At 44.1% G+C, this 15,978-nt stretch overlaps 1 protein-coding gene across 1 annotated transcript in view; it reads left to right on the forward strand.

The window, feature by feature from the left end:
* The first annotated feature begins 3,645 nt into the window (after nucleotides 1-3,645).
* The window catches only part of TMCC3 (transmembrane and coiled-coil domain family 3), a 304,767-nt gene continuing 292,434 nt past the window's right edge, over nucleotides 3,646-15,978 (forward strand). Inside the window, exon 1 of the mRNA XM_030819835.1 lies at nucleotides 3,646-3,692. Coding sequence (XP_030675695.1) covers nucleotides 3,684-3,692 — 9 coding nt within the window. The 5' untranslated portion in view covers nucleotides 3,646-3,683. The remainder of the gene's footprint in view (nucleotides 3,693-15,978) is intronic.

A 15,978-nucleotide genomic window follows, 5' to 3' on the forward strand; every position in this document is an offset into this window, starting at 1 on the left:
TCAAGAGGGCTGAATAGGCCAGGTGCAGTGGCTTGAGCTTGTAATCCCAGCACTTTGGGAGGCTGAGGCAGGTGGATCACCTGAGGTCAGGAGTTCGAGACCAGCCTAGACAACATGGTGAAACACTGTCTCTACTAAAAATTCAAAAATCAGCTGGGAGTGGTGGGGGGTTCCTGTAATCCCAGCTACTCGGGAGGTTGAGGCAGGAGAATCACTTGAACCTGGGATGCAGAAGTTGCAGTGAGCCGAGATGGTGCCTATGCACTCCAGCCTGGGTGACAAGAGTGAAACACTGTCTCAAAAAAAAAAAGAAGGCTGAATAACAGTGTTGTTTGTGACTGGTGGAGAAGTTGAACAATCAAGAAAAAAGGGGAAAATATAGTGTTCTCAAACATTAGATGGTTTTCAAGGAATCAAATAATATCGCTGAGTTTAGAAGGCTAATGGAGATATGATAATATGAAACAGATAGACAACTCTATCATTAAAATATTTTGAAGATTCTTTAAACACATGAAAGAAACAAAGATCTTTCCCCCTCCCCCTGGAATAAAAAAGGGGGAAATCTGATTCAATCTAGTTTTACTGTTAAATTGATTCTTCAGGGTAGTTAATGAGAGCATTGGAAACATGAGGATTTCCATAGATGGCCAGTGTGACTGTGTTCCATTAGCAACTGATGTGTTGTTATTTATTTGGTACAGCTGAATAACATTCTTGGTTTCTGAAGGGAATTTAAGAATGAGTCAGGCCAACTAATGCTTCAAGATCATCCTAACAACCACTTAACTGAAACTGACCCCCCTCCCCTACACCAGGCGTCTTATTCAAGTTTAGTAAGAAATGAACATTAGGGCGGGCTGGGTGGCTCACATCTGTAATCCCAACACTTTGGGAGGCCGAGGTGGGTGGATCATCTGAGGTTGGGAGTTCAAGACCAGCCTGGCCAATATGGTAAAATCCCGCCTCTACTAAAAATACAAAAAATTAGCTGGGTGTGGTGGCGGGTGCCTGTAATCCTAGCTACTTGGGAGACTGAAGCGGGAGAATTGCTTGAACCCGGGAGGCAGAAGTTGCAGTGAGCCGAGATTGCGCCACGCACTCCAGACTGGGCATGACAGAGCAAGACTCCGTCTCAAAGAAAAAAAAAAAAAAAGAACATTAATTCGATTAGATATCACATTTGCAAAGCAAAGAGTATTAATTAGAATGAGCAGGAAGAGGTGATGTTGTAGAAAGCAGCACAAGCAGTGTTAAAACAAGGCGCTGTGGTGAGATCACGCAAACCAATGAAGTGGCTAACACTGTATGTACCTCCAGGTTAAGATTTCTTACAATGCTGAACAAGAATACTGATACTCTCATACTCACATAGTAATACTCTAAATCTTGAACTTTACTTCTGGCTAGGCCTTTAATGCATTTATTTAGTCCAAGCTGTCATTTTACAGATGAGGAAGGTAAGGCTCTGAGATGTCAAGTGACTAATCTATGACAAAAGCTCACGTTTTTACTTCCAGGAACACCTTTACACAGTTGCACCTTTTCTATGAAGCAGAGGAGGGCAGTATTGCATGGGCGTTAAGTGAGAGGGTCCTCGTGTCAAGACTGCCTGAGTTGAAATCCAGGCTGTGCCACTAACAAGCTGTATGATCTTGGGCAAATTACCTGCCCTCTCTGAGCTGGAGTATCTCCCTCTAAAAAACCGTATCACAGTATGTACTTCATAGAGTTGTGTGGATTGAAATGATAAGACAGGTATGGCTCAGAAGTACACTTACTAACATTGCTATTTTCCTAAAGAAAGGCAAAAACATCAAAGCTCAATCAGAAGTGATTCATATCCAGGGAGGAAAAAAACCCACTGTATACAGATCATAAGATAAAGTAAAAAAGGGACATAGCAAGTGTCATTAATTGTTGTTTCTTACATTTCCCCCTCACACATCAGTCACTCCTCCCCCTATCTGTGCTGATAGGCACCAAAGAGAAATCCAGACAAAATGTTTTTATTCATTAGATCATTAAGGTACTTCGTGTAATATTATGGTCTCTATAGTGCTGTTGACAATCAATGTTAGAAAATTATAAAGGTATTTCTTTGACAGTGGTGATCTGCCAGAATAACTGGCATAAAGGCAATGCCAAAGCTGAAACACTCATGAGAAGTGTTTATCCGGCACAAGCCTTTGCATTCCGACTGCTGTCTGCCTGCATACCTGTCACAGCCGCTTTGGAAACACAAGCGTCCTTGGATGCTTTTCAAAGGATCCTTTGACAAACAAGAGATATTTTTTCTACACAAAATTCAGGCTGCCTTGAGTTCCGTGCTATTTGATTTACTTTGTTCAGCAGTCGAAGCAGAATAAAATCAGATTTCTTCCTGGAAGACCTTCCCACATTATTCCATCCTGTTCTTGCGGATTTAGATCCTGCATTCTGGGCTCAAGGGTGTGCAGCGTTTTCATGATCTGGGGAATACATTTTTCCCCCTTCTCATTTTTTCCTCCCAGAAGCATTAGCATTTGGGGATGGGCTCCCGTGTTGTTTGGAAAAGTTGGGGTGGAGGTCGATTGTGAAGAGGAAGCTGTGCAACAGGGGACTGCTAGGAAAACCCGTGGGTTTCGCTGGAATGGGGATGCTGACCGCTTCCCCTTGCCCAGCTCCTTCACCTGAATGAGACCAGACTGTCTCTGTTCCACGGTGTTTCCTCCAGCCCCGGGTGGACCTGCTGTTTACCACTCTTAACTCTCTTCCTACCCCTCCCTGGAAAGCTTTTTGAATGCTCAGGACTTTCAAAAAACAATCGCAGAATCTAAGGAATGGAAAAGGGCCGGCGCAGTGGCTCACACCTCTCATCCCAGCACTTTGGGAGGCCGAGGCTGGAGGATCGCTTGAGGCCAGGAGTTCGAGACCAGCCTGGGCAAAATGGCGAGACATCAGTCTCTACAAAAGAATAAAAATACAAAAATTAGCCAGGCATAGTGGAGCACTCGCCTGTGGTCCCAGCTACTGGGGAGGCTGAGGCGGGAGGATCACTTGAGCCTGGGAGTTCAAGTCTGCAGTGAGCCGAGATCGCGCCCCTGCGCTCAGTCTGGGGGACAGAGCGAGACCCTGTCTGAAAAATTAAAAAGAAAACGAAGAGTAGGAACGGACATTAGCGGGCCACCTTCCCATCCCATGGGGAGAATTTTAAGGTGGTACTTTTAAGGCGGGTGAGAATTGCCATCTGAGCTCTCCGCCAATCCCCTGTTGCTCCGCAAACTTGGGGTCCCTGCAGGGTGGGCCCAGCGTTCACCCCTAAGCTTCTCCAGCTCAGTTCTGGGGGCCGCGGGGCAGGCATCGGAGACTCGCTCCGCTCCTGGTGGGGCCGGAACTCGAGGAAGAGGAGAGGGGCGAAGCGGCCCGAGGAGGCGGGGACGCTGCGACGTCGGCAGAAGGGCCCCGGGAGCTCCGCGAGCTCAGCGCGCCCCTGGCCGGCTCCGCGCCGCCGCCGCAGCCCGGGAGAGCCCGGGGGACCCCGCGGCCAGCGCTCCCCCGCCCCGCCCCCGCAGGCTCGGCGGCCGCGGCGCAGGCGTGTGCAGGAGGGGGCAGCGCGGAGCTCCCGGCCGGCCGAGCGTCGCCGCCCGCCCAGCCCTTCTCGCGCCCAAGTCGCCGGGCGCTGCCCGGACGGCCCAGATACCATGCGGAGGGTGAGTGCGCCGTCGCTCCGGGGTGCGGGGGCGTGCGCCGGGGCCCTCCCAGCGGGAATGGTGAGGGTGCGGCGGGGATGGACGTCGGCGGGGAGCGGGGGCGCCTCCGGGGGACTGAGGAGGGGAAGGGGCGCCGCGGGGACCCCGGGCCCGCACTCTTCGGGGCTGCGCCGGCACGTCGGAGCCCTGGGCCCGCGCTTGCGAGGTGGGCTGCGCCCGGCGCTCCGCCCCACGCCTGCTGGCGAGCCCCTTCTCCGGCGCCCCTCACGCCTGCCCGGCTGCCAGAATTCTGCTCAGCGCCCCGGTCCTTCCTTGGGACCCCGGGCAGCTCTGCTGGGCGTCGGTGGGGCTCCCTTGGCGCACACCCCAGAGAAGGAACCAGCCCCAGGTCCGGGCCAGGTGGGCGACAGGTCGAGGCCGGGGCTGGGGTTGGGGAGAGGAAGGATGCCTGCACTCCGGCATTTGGAAGGCGCGAGTCTCCCCCAGGCACGGCCCGCCGACGGCGCGCAGCTCCTGGCCTGGGGCGCCCTCGGTGGCTGCGGCTGCTGCTTTACCGGCAGGTGCCGGGGGGCCCGCGCTCACCCCCACCCTCCAGCCAAGGCTGCCTGTGGAAAAACGAAAAATAAACAGGCTCAGCTGCAGGGGCTCTTCTACCTCCAGGGACAGCTTGGGGGACTGGTGCTGCTTGCTGTTAGCCCTGGAGAGAGCGCAGGCCCTAGTGCAGCTCGTTCTTACTTGTCTGGGGAAGTTAATTGACACGAAGATGCTGGCGACTTTGTAAGTTACCAGACCCGGTGTGCCGTTTGTATTTTAACTTTGGAGATGGAAGGTGCTTTAATCAAATACAGGATCTCGGCATTCATATGTGTGGAAAAGCAGTAGAGGAAACTTCAGGAAATCCTATTAGGTACCCTCCACATTGTCCCAGAACTCCTAAGGCCACCCTGAGGACAGTTTATGCGCCAAGGAAGGGGTGGGTGGAGGGGTATTTTCTGAAGAGGCAAGGCTGAGAAGAAATGGAAGAAAACCAAACCAAACCAAAACAAACAAACAAAAAAAAACAAGAATACAAAAACGGCATAAGACTCTCCCACCAGAGTCCATGCACTTCTCTAGGTTGGAACTTGAGGTTGGCTTGTTGGAAGGTACGTAGGCGCCTATTGCTTTGGTCATCTGAGTGGTCCTTTCAGAGATTTCTGCCTCTCAGCAGCTGGGCTGCTTCCAAGGGAACTCGGGCCTCTTTTTGCTGGTGGTACCAGAATTAAGTGTTCCGTTTGTGTGTGTTGAGGGGGGTGTCTTTGGAGGGAGTATAGAGCAAGTGTGAATTGGTCCCAGCTGCCCCTGGAAAGTCTCCCAACGAGCTGACACGGAAATTTACCTGGCTTATACTTTTGGAGCTAGTCCAGACCTGCTCAGGTGTTTCTGGGGAGAACAGGATTCCAGCCAGGCTGGCCAGCTAGTTTGGCATGCAGCAGAAATAGAAACTGGCCGTGGTGAGGTTACTTGTTTGAACTCCAAATTCGGGGGTCAGCAACCTCCTTTTACCCTCAGTGCCTCAGGGTAATTAAAGAGCCTGGATGCATCCGTAGAAATGCGTGTTAGAGGGAGAATCACAATTTGGAGATGGAGGGCATTGACCAGAGTATCTTAACATGTGATCTGCCTACTACCTGCCTTAGGATGAAAAAGATGGATGCTTGCTGCAAATGCAGATTCTTAGGCTCTGTTTAAACCTAATGAGTCAGAATCTCTGAAACTGGAGCTTGGCAATCTGCATTTTAAATCCCCAGCCCCCACCTCCATAAGATGTGTATTAAGCACCTACTATGTGCAGGCGCTGTTCTGAGCTCTAGGAATACTGTGAGGAACATGACATACAAAAGCCTTGTTCTCCTGGAGGCCGCATTCAAACTGAGAAATCAGATAATAAAGTAGTAAACAAAGGTACAAATAATGTAGTTTCAGATAGTGATGAGTGCTATGAAGAAAACAGAGCAGGATTTGTGCCCAGGTTTGCTGGACTCCAAAGCCCTGGCTCTTGACATTACACTCTGTTGCCTACAAACTTTTTGTTTCTGCCCCAGACCCTGTCTGGTTCTGGAGAAGCATGTAATTTGGCAGTTTGGCAGATGCATGTGGCAGCCCTTCAACTGTGGCAGATCAGTAACTGCAGAGAGAGAGTGTGCAGACACACTATTAGAATCAAAAGTAATTACTTTCATTTGGTGTCCTTGAATGAAAGAGAAGGTGTGTAGGGAATGTACAGAGTAGGAGCACAGAAGATGCCCAGTGTTTGGGCTGCTCTAAAGAGAGAAGCTGTGGTCTGAATGTTTGTGGTCCCCGCAGTTCATGTGTTGAAATCCTAACCCTCAAGGTGATGGTATTAAGAGGTGGGTCTTTGGGAGCTGATCAGGTTACAAGGGCAGAACCTTATAAAGGAGGCCTCAGAGAGCTTCCTTGTCCCTTCCATGATGTGAGAAGACACCATCTCTGAACCAGAACTTGGGCCCTCACCAGACACTGAATCTGCTGGGGCCGTGATCTTGGACTTTCCAGCCTCCTGAACTGTGAGAAATGCATTTTTGTTGTTTATAAGTCACCCAGTCTATGGGATTTGATTGCAGCAGCCCAAATGGACCTGACAAAAGGCTGATGTTGTGCATACCGTGCTGCCCAGGGCTTTGAACACCAGAGAACCCCATGGATGAGTCTTTTTTCACCTCTTCACATAGCTCCTTCATATTTCTTTCTTATTTTTGAATCCAAAATGAGCTCTTTCCATGCAAGCCAGGAGTTACAGAGGATTGGTTGCTTTAAAAAATTATTTGTGTTAGAAAAAGTTAGAAAGCAGTTGTGGGAGAATAATTATAATGGTAGCTACTTTTTTTTTTTTTTTTTTTGAGGCAGGGTTTCACTCTGTCACCCGGGTGGCAGTACGGTGGCACCATCACGGCTCACTGCAGCCTCTACTTCCTGGGCTCAAGTGATCCTCCTGCCTCACTTTTAAATTTTCTGTAGAGACGAGATCTCACTATGTTGTCCAGGCTGGTAGCTACTATTTATTATTTTCTTTGTGCCAGGCATCTACTGGCTTCCTTCATTTTCATAACAACCTTTTAAGTTAAAAATTAATAGGTGATACATTTACATAGTATAAAATTTAAAAGCTATCAAAAGCTTACAATGAAAATAAGCCTTCCTATTCTGTTGCCCAGACAGCTAGTTCCCTTTCCTAGAAGCAATTGCTGTTAATTCATCTCTTCTGTACCTCTAGAAATAATCTATGTATATATAAACAGTTATATATTCATGCTTTTCCTTTTTAAAAGCACAAATGGTAGCATATAAGTATACTCTTCTTCACCACGTTTTTTCTCTCATACAAGATTGGTATTTATAGATTTATGAGGTTCTCTTTATATATATATATATATATTTATTATTATTATTTTTTTTGAGACAGAGTCTTGCTCTGTTTCCCAGGCTGAAGTGCAGTGGCGCAATCCTACCTCATTGCAGCCCCAACCTTCTGTGCTCATGTGATCCTCCCACCTCTGCCTGTGGAGTAACTGGTACTACAGGCACGTGCCATCACACCCGGCTAATTTTTTTTATTTGTAGAGATAGAAGTCTCACTCTGTTGCCCAGATTGGTCTTGAACTCTCCTTAGCTCAAGGAATCCTCCCATATCGGCCTCTCCGAGTGCTACGATTACAGGTGTGGTGCCACTGCGCCCAGCCCCAAGTTCTCTTTATAGCTGTAAATGTGAATATACAGGCATAACTCGAAGATGTTGCAGGTTTGATTCCAGACCATCCCAATAAAGTGAATGTCTAAATAAAGTGAATCAAACAATTTTTTAGTTTCATAGTGCCTATAAAAGTTATGTTCACACTACACTGTAGTCTATTAAGTGTGCAATTGCATTGTTTAAAAAAGCACACTGTATATATTTTATTTTATTTTATTTTGAGATGGATTTTTGCTCTTATTGCCCAGGCTGGAGTGCAATGGCGCTATCTCGGCTCACTGCAATCTCTGCCTCCTGGGTTCAAGCAATTCTCCTGCCTCAGCCTCCTGAGTAGCTAGGATTACAGGCATGCACCACCACATCTGGCTAATTTTGTATTTTTAGTAGAGATGGGATTTCTCCACGTTGGTCAGGCTGGTCTTGAACTCCTAATCTCAGGTGATCCGCCTACCTCGGCCTCCCAAAGTTCTGGGATTACAGGTGTGAGCCACCGTGCCCTGTGGCACACTGTATATATTTTAAATAAAAATGCTTTATTGCTAAAACATGCCAACAATTGTCTGAGCTTTCAGCGAGTCGTAATATTTTTGCTGCTGGAGGGTCTTGCCTCAGCATTGAAGGCTACTGACTGACTAGAGCGGGCTGGTTGCTGAAGGTTGGGGTGGCTGTGGCAATTTTCTTAAAACAGCAATGAAGTTTGCTGCATTGATTGACTCTTCCTTTCATGAAGGATTTCTCTGTAGCATGTGATGTTGTTTGATAGCATTTTCCCTATAGTAGAACTTCATTCAAAATCAGAGTCAATCCTCTCAAATCCTGCCTGTGTTATCAACTAAAGTTATGTAAAATTCTAATTCTTTGTTGTTATTTCAACAATGTCACAGCATCTTCACCAGGAGTAGTTTCATCTCAAGAAACCACTTCTTTGCTCATTCATAAGAAGCCTCATCCATTCAAATTTTATGAGATTGCAGCAATTCAGTCGCACCTTCAGGCTCCACTTCTAATTCTGGTTCTCTTGCTGTTTCCAGTGCAGTTCCTTCCTCCACTGAAGTCTTGAACCTCTCAAAATCATTCATAAGAGTTGGACTCATCTTCCAGACTCCTGTTAATGTTGATATTGTAAATGTTCATATTAAGAATGTTGTTAATGGCATGTAAAAATGGTGAATCCATTCCAGAAAGTTTTCAATTTATTTTGCCATCAGGGGCTCACCATGGCAGCTATAACATTACAAAATGTATTCTTAAGTAATAAGACTTGAAAGTTGAAATTGCTTCTTGACCTGTGGCCTGAAGAATGGATGTTGTATTAGCAGGCACAAAAACAACATCAATCTCCTTGGATATTGCAGTCAGAGATATTGGGTGACTAAGTGCATTGTCAATGTGCATTAATATTTTGAAAGGAATCTTTTTATTTTTTTTCTGAGCAGTAGATCTCAACGTGGGCTTAAAATATTCAGTAAGCCATGATGTAAACAGACGTGCTATCATCCAGGCTTTGTGGCTCCGTTTATAGAACACGGGCAAAGTCAATTCGGCATAATTTTTAAGAGCCCAGGGATTTTCAGAATGGTAAATGAGCATTGGCTTCAACTTAATGTCACCAGCTACATTAGTCCCTAACAGGAGAGTTAGCCTGTCTTTTGATGCCATGAAGCCAGGCACTGACTTCTCATCTCTAGCTCTGTAAGTCCTGGTTGACATCTTCTTCCAATATAAGGCTGTTTGGTCTGCACTGAAAATCTGTTATTCAGTGTAGTCACCTTCATGATTGATCTTAGCTACATCTTCTGGATAACTTGCTACAGCTTCTCTATCAGCACTTGTTGCTTCACCCTGCACTTTTATATTACAGAGATGGCTTCGTTCCTTAAATCTCATGAACCAGGCTATGCCAGCTTCAAACTTTTCTTCTGCAGCTTCCTCTCTTCTTTCAGCCTTCGTAGAATTAAAGAGAGTTAGCACCTTGCCCTGGGTTAGGTTTTGGCTTAAGGGAATTATGGCTGGTTTGCTTTTCTATCTAGACTGCTAAAACTTTCTCCCCTTCAGCAATAAGGCTGTTTTGCTTTCTTATTATTCATGTGTTCACTGGAGTAGCACTTTTAATTTCCTTCAACAACTTTTCCTTTGCGTTTACTACTTGGCTGACCATTCACTGCAACAGGCCTGGCTTTTGGCCTATCTCAGCTTTCAATATGCCTTCCTCACTAAGTTCAATCATTGCTAGCTTTTGATTTAAAGTGAGAGGTGGACAACTCTTCCATTTACTTTCATACTTAGAGGCCATCGTAAGGTTATTAACTGGCCTAATTTCAATATTGTTGTGTCTCAGAATAGAGAGGCCCAAGGAAAGAGAGAGAGAAGAAGAGTTGGTGGGTAGAGCCGTCAGGAGATGCACAACATTTATATAGTAAGTTTACCATTTCATGTGAGTATGGTTCATGGTGCCCCGAAACAATTACAATAGTATCATTAAAAACCAGTGGTCACAAATCACCATAACAGATATAGTAATAATAAAAAAGTTTGAAATATTGGGAGAATTACCAAAATTGTCCCAAAGACATGAAATGAGCATATACTATTGGAAAATGGTGCAGATAGACTTGCTGGGCACAGGGTTGCCACAAGCCTTCAATTAGTAAAAGAGACAATATCTGTGAAGTTCAATAAAGGGAAGTACACTAAAATGAGGTATGCCTGCACTAGAATTTTTTTTCTGGTATTTTGCTATTATCAACAATGATGCAGTGAATAATCTTATATATTCATGATTTTGCATGTGTGCAAGCATATTTGTCTGATAAATAGCAGTGGAATTTCTGGGTCAAGTGATATGAATACTTGTATTTTTCGTAGGTAAAGCAACATGGTGTAGGAGTTAGGAGCACAGACCTGTAGACAGATTGCTTGGAGTTGAGTCTTGGCTCTTCCATTTACATGTTGTGAAAGTCACTTAACCCCTCTTTGCCTCAGTTGCTTTATTTGCAAAATAGGGATAATAATGGTAGCTACCTAATAGGATTGTTATGAGGATTCTATCAGTTTATGTTGTACAACAAATCACCCCAAATCATCATGGCTTAAAAAAGTAATCATTTTACTTGGCTCACAAATCTGTGGGTTGGTTGAGTGGCTCTTCTGGTTCTGCTTCTGTGGTCAGCTTGTGGGTCCGCTGGAGGCTGGACAGTCTAGGATGGCCTCACTCACATGTCTGGTGCTTGACAGATGTGTTGGTCATCAGGGACTCATTTGGGACAGCATGCAATCTCTCATGTTCCAGTAGCCTAGCTACTTCACATGGTGGTCTCAGGGTTCCATAGAGTAGCCCAGGAGGGCAGAGCTCAAGCACTTTTCAAGTCTCTGCTTGTGTCACATTTGCTGCTGTTCCGTTGATCAAAGCAAGAGTCAAACTCAGAATCTGTGTGGGAGGGGACTCTCCAAGGTCAGGGATGCAGGGATACAGTGAAGGGAATCATTGCCACCATTTTTACAACGTGCCTCAAGAATCAAATACTATTTGTAAAGTGCCTGGCACATTTTAACTGCTATATTAAGTTTGTTAAGTTTGAAAAAAGAGCAGTATTACCAGACTGCATCCATAGAGACTGAACCAGTTTACACGTCTACCAGTGTGAGTGCCTGTCTCCCAGTTTCTTCTTGGAAACTGTATCAAAGTGGTTTATCCATGGAGAGGCAGATGTTCTTATCCCCATTTTACAGATGAAAAAAATGATCCTTGGGGAGGTTAAGTCATTTTTCTGGTAGTACAGAGCCAAACTAGGGTTTGAATCCTTTGTCTTTCTGACTCTAGAGCACCTCTGCTAGTGTTGCCACTCTAGACATAGGTAAGATTCCGGTGTCCCTAATGACCCCATCCACTGTTCTCCTGCCTACCCTTTGAACTTCATGTCCATCATTTTTATTTCACATTTGGATCTTGCTGGGTTGAAAAGGATGTGTCAGTCTTTTGAATTCTTTAACCGCGATTTTGGTTTCAACTTGGCCTACTGAAATCAAAGCCAAGTGTCTGCAGAGACAGCAGGCTCTTTTATGACTGTGAAGGGATGATAAAGGGAAACCTGTCATTTTACCTCTTATAAATGGAAAAAGCAGATGAGTCCGGCCTTCTCTTGTTTATCCATTCTTTCTTTCCATTCCTCACATCCTTTTGCTTCACTTCGCAACCCAGGAATTCCTTTCCCTAAAGGGGAAAGTGTGATGATCGGAGACAGTGTTTCTTGGTGGTTCAGGATGGGATCTCTGGAGACAAACTGTTTGGGTTCAAGTCCAGCACAGCTATTTATGGCTATGTGGCTTGGACGGGTTAACCTGCACTGAAAGGTTTTCCTGAGGTCTGTGATAATCTGTGAAAAGTGCTCCATTCTCATCATTACACAGCAGATTACTTTTGCTGTCTTCTCTGTTCTGTTTCACATCCCTTTTCTTCTACATGTATTCCTATGCCCCTAGCTATGTTTAATAATAAGGATAGCTAATATTTACTCAGCCCTTACTCTAAGCACCTTTCATGTAATTAACTCATCTAATCCTCACAACAAGCCTATGAAATAGGTGCTGTTTTATTCCCATTTTCAAGTGAGGAAGCTAGATGCTGAATGCTAAGTAATTTTCCCAACATATCATGGCCAATAAATGACGTAGCTGGGATTTTAAATGAGGCATTCTGGCGCCAGAGTCTGTGCTCTTATATTTATGCAAAAAAAAAAAAAAAAAAAAAAAAAGATGGGATGGAAGGTTGGGAGTTTAAAATTGAGAGCTTCTGCTCTAGATAAACCACTGGTAAACTCACACACAGCCTCTATCCCTGGCAGTGGCTGAGTACACCCAGCTGTGATTTCGGCTGAAAATCCCAGCATACACACAAAATAGGAACTTTGAATTATTTTGCCAAAAGCCTTTCTACTTTAATAATTTTAATTCTGACAAGATTTCGGGCATCGTGCCTCCCTTGTAACTGAGGTGAGACACTGTGGAAAAATACATGGGGCTTAAAAAAAAGGATTCGAAAATCAAGCTGGTTAGTTTCGAGTCTTGCCACCTCTTGCTTCTTTTGATCAACTGCTCTGGTGGTAGAGACAGCATTCACCAAAGCATCAGGAGAATAAAATATGAATACTGCAGATAATATGTAATTTTCTGAGTTTAGAATTGGGCGTATCTTCAAGCTGAAGGAAAGAACTGAAGCTGTTTCATAGATGTTGGCATGTAGACTAAATGTAATGTGGTAACACTCATCAAACACATATTTTAACATTGACTTCCTCCTATGTGCTAGGAATCCACTGTGGGTAAGCAAGCTCTGCATGGCTCTGATCTTGCAGACTTTGCAGGCTCTGAGAAGACAGTTAAGCAGTACCATGAATTGTGGCATATACGGTTGCAAAGGAAGGATCAATTACTGGGGGACTGAGTGGGTGTTCCTAAACTAGTCTGAGGGATTCATAAAAGCCTTCATAAAAGCCTTCCAGTATGATTGTAGCTGAGGGCTTGTCATCTATGGCTTTTATTATATTGAAGGTATGTGCCTTCTGTGCCTAATTTGTTGAGAGTTTTTGTCATAAAGAGAGGTTGAATTTTATGAAATGCTTTTTCTGTATCTGTTGAGATAATCGTGGTTTTTGTCCTTTATTCTACTGATGTATTTATTGATTTGTGTGTGTTGAACCATCCTTGCATCCCTGAGATAAATCCCTTTGACGCGTTGTTGGATTTGGCTTGCTAGTATTTTATTGAGAAATTTTTGTATTTATATTCATCAGAGATACTGGCCTGTAGTTTTTATTTATTTATTTATTTATTTTTTGAGACAGAGTTTCTCTCTTGTTGCCCAGGCTGGAGTGCAATGGCGCAATCTCTGCTCACTCCAACCTCTGCCTCCCGGGTTCAAGCAATTCTCCTGCCCCAGCCTCCTGAGTAGCTAGGATTACAGGCACCTGCCACCAGGCCTGGCTAATTTTTTGTATTTTTAGTGGAGATGGGGTTTTATCATGTTGCCCAGGCTGGTCTCGAACTCCTGACATCAGGTGATCCACCTGTCTTGGCCTCCCAAAGTACTGGGATTACAGGCATGAGCCACCACATCTGACCTGTAGTTCTATTTTTTTTTTTGCTGGGTCCTTGTCTGGTTGTGGTATCAGGATAATGCTGGTCTCATAGAATGAATTAGGAAGAATTTTCTCCTCTTTAATTTTTTGGAATACTTTGAGAAGAATTTGTGTTGTTCTTCTTTATAAGTCTTGTAGAATTCCACAAGACAGTCATCTGGTCCTGGGTTTCTCTTTTTTTGGCAGATTTTTTATTACTGATTCAGTTTCATTAATCATTATTGGTCTGTTCAGGTTTTCTATTTCTTTTTGGTTCAGTCTTGGTAGGTTGTATGTTCAGGAATTTATCCATTTCCTCTGTTATTCAGACCAAAATCTTGAAGAATGAATCCTCAGAAAGCCCATCAACTGCTACTCAAATGGCAACAAGCCTGCAAGCACAAGGTTTGGTGAGAGTAGAATTGCTGCTAACAGTGAATGTGCAGGATTCTGATCTCAAATTGTAGATGGTTCTGTGAGGCTTTTTGAAGTCTGGCCCATATCTAGGCCTTTAAACCTTAGTAATAGGGCAGGGGATCATCTAAATTTAGGTCTACTTATTTTCCATGCGTTTGAACATTTTGTTGTTGTTGTTAGACTAGACTTGCTTCAAAATTGACTTGAACTGTAGTGCAGTTCTTGGCATGTTTTATTAGTAATAATAAAAAAATCACTTAATGATTCCTATGTGCAAGGCATTGTGCTAATACATACACACGTTTTGCATATACATGTGTATATTTCACTGACTCTTCAAAACCATCTTTTTCCTTTTTGCAGTAAGCAACATTTATTCGTTCATTTATCTAACATTCTTGGGCTGAGTTACGGACTAGGGCTGCCAAAATACATGGCCCCTGAGCCCTAAGAACTTAGTTTACCGAGGATCAGACTTTTAAACAAATAGTTACCATGCGGTGTGATGACTGCATTAGCAAAAGCATATCTAAAATACAACCTAGAAAAAAAGGTAATTAACTTTTCCAGACGGGAGAGAGGTGTTGTGGTGTCAGGGGAATTTAATTTTAAATAGGACATGGCATCTGAACACATTCTTTGAAGTCCCATCTTTTTTCCTCAAGCATGATCTCGCTACACTGACCTTCTCCTGGTCTCTTCTGCTCAAACAGCACGTTTTCCTTTATCTTATAATTGCACTCTTTATTCTGCAGACAGTCCTGTCTTGCTTTATTCACCGATAGTTTATTGTTCATGGCTGCCTCTCTTTATTTTTACTTTTAATCACATTATTAATTTTTATTTTTTGCAGAGTTGGGGGTCTTCTTTTGTTGCCCAGGCTGGTCTGGAACTCCTGGCCTCTAGTGATCTTCCTGCCCCGGCTTCTTAAAGGGCTGAGATTACAGGTGTGAGCCACCACACCCGGCCTTCTTTTCAGTACAATTAAAAAGATGTTTTTCTTTAGAGATGGGGTCTTGCTGTGTTACTCAGGCTGGTCTCAAGCAGTTTTTCAAATTAAAATTTTAATAACTTTCTTGAGGAGTGATTTATATATTGTAAAACTGACCTGTTTTAAATGTATAATTCATTGGTTTTTAAAGTGAATTTACTGAGTCAAAAACCACCACTTGAAGTAGTGGCATTAATCCCATTTTCTCAGGTGGAGACTGGGGCTCAGGGAAATGAGGTTTTGGATCCACACACATCCAGCTAGTCCCTCGCAGAGCTGGAATTCAAATGAGTGTAATGGCTCATTAAAGCATATTTAAGTTTGCAAGAGGGAAATAAGCCCATGAAGTTTTTGAGTAGAAGGGCGCCTTTATTACCTTGATATCTAAGGACTAGTTATATCATGAAACTAGAAAGTGTCATTCACAGAGGGTTTAGGTAAAAACACTGGCAAAGAGGACTGAATTATGTGTGGTTTGAAAGATGAGTAAAATACTGTAACAGTTGACTCAACAATCAATGTGTGTAGTGAAGCCACAAATTAAAATATTTACTTGCAATGTTAATAATGAACCACTTTTGTTACTTCGATTCTAAACCATTATGCTTATTATTTAGCTTTCCAGGGTACTTACAAGTGTTAATTTCCTGATAGAGAATATTTTCTTATTCTCACCCCCAAGCAAGCTGTGACATGGAATAGTCCAACAGGCAATTCCTAAGAGCAAGGCTCCCCCTCTCTTTCCCATCCAAATTATGGGGTTTGAAATGTTCTGACAATTGAATTAGCTGACTGGTACAACAGTAGCAAATGCTTTATAATTTGTGTTGCCTTCAGAGATGGCAAAAATTAGGCTGCTGCTAATAGACCAAAACTGTCTGGACTCTGATAGGCTTCCCTCCTGCCTTCAGCGGAAGGGAGGATAGTGGCTCCTGCTATTCAACTCTGAATTATGCTTTACATGCCACAGTTCTGATTTTTTTTTTTTTTTTTTGAGACAGAGTCTCGCTTTGT

This window comes from Nomascus leucogenys, chromosome 10, assembly GCF_006542625.1.
Source record: "Nomascus leucogenys isolate Asia chromosome 10, Asia_NLE_v1, whole genome shotgun sequence".
NCBI lineage: Eukaryota > Metazoa > Chordata > Mammalia > Primates > Hylobatidae > Nomascus > Nomascus leucogenys.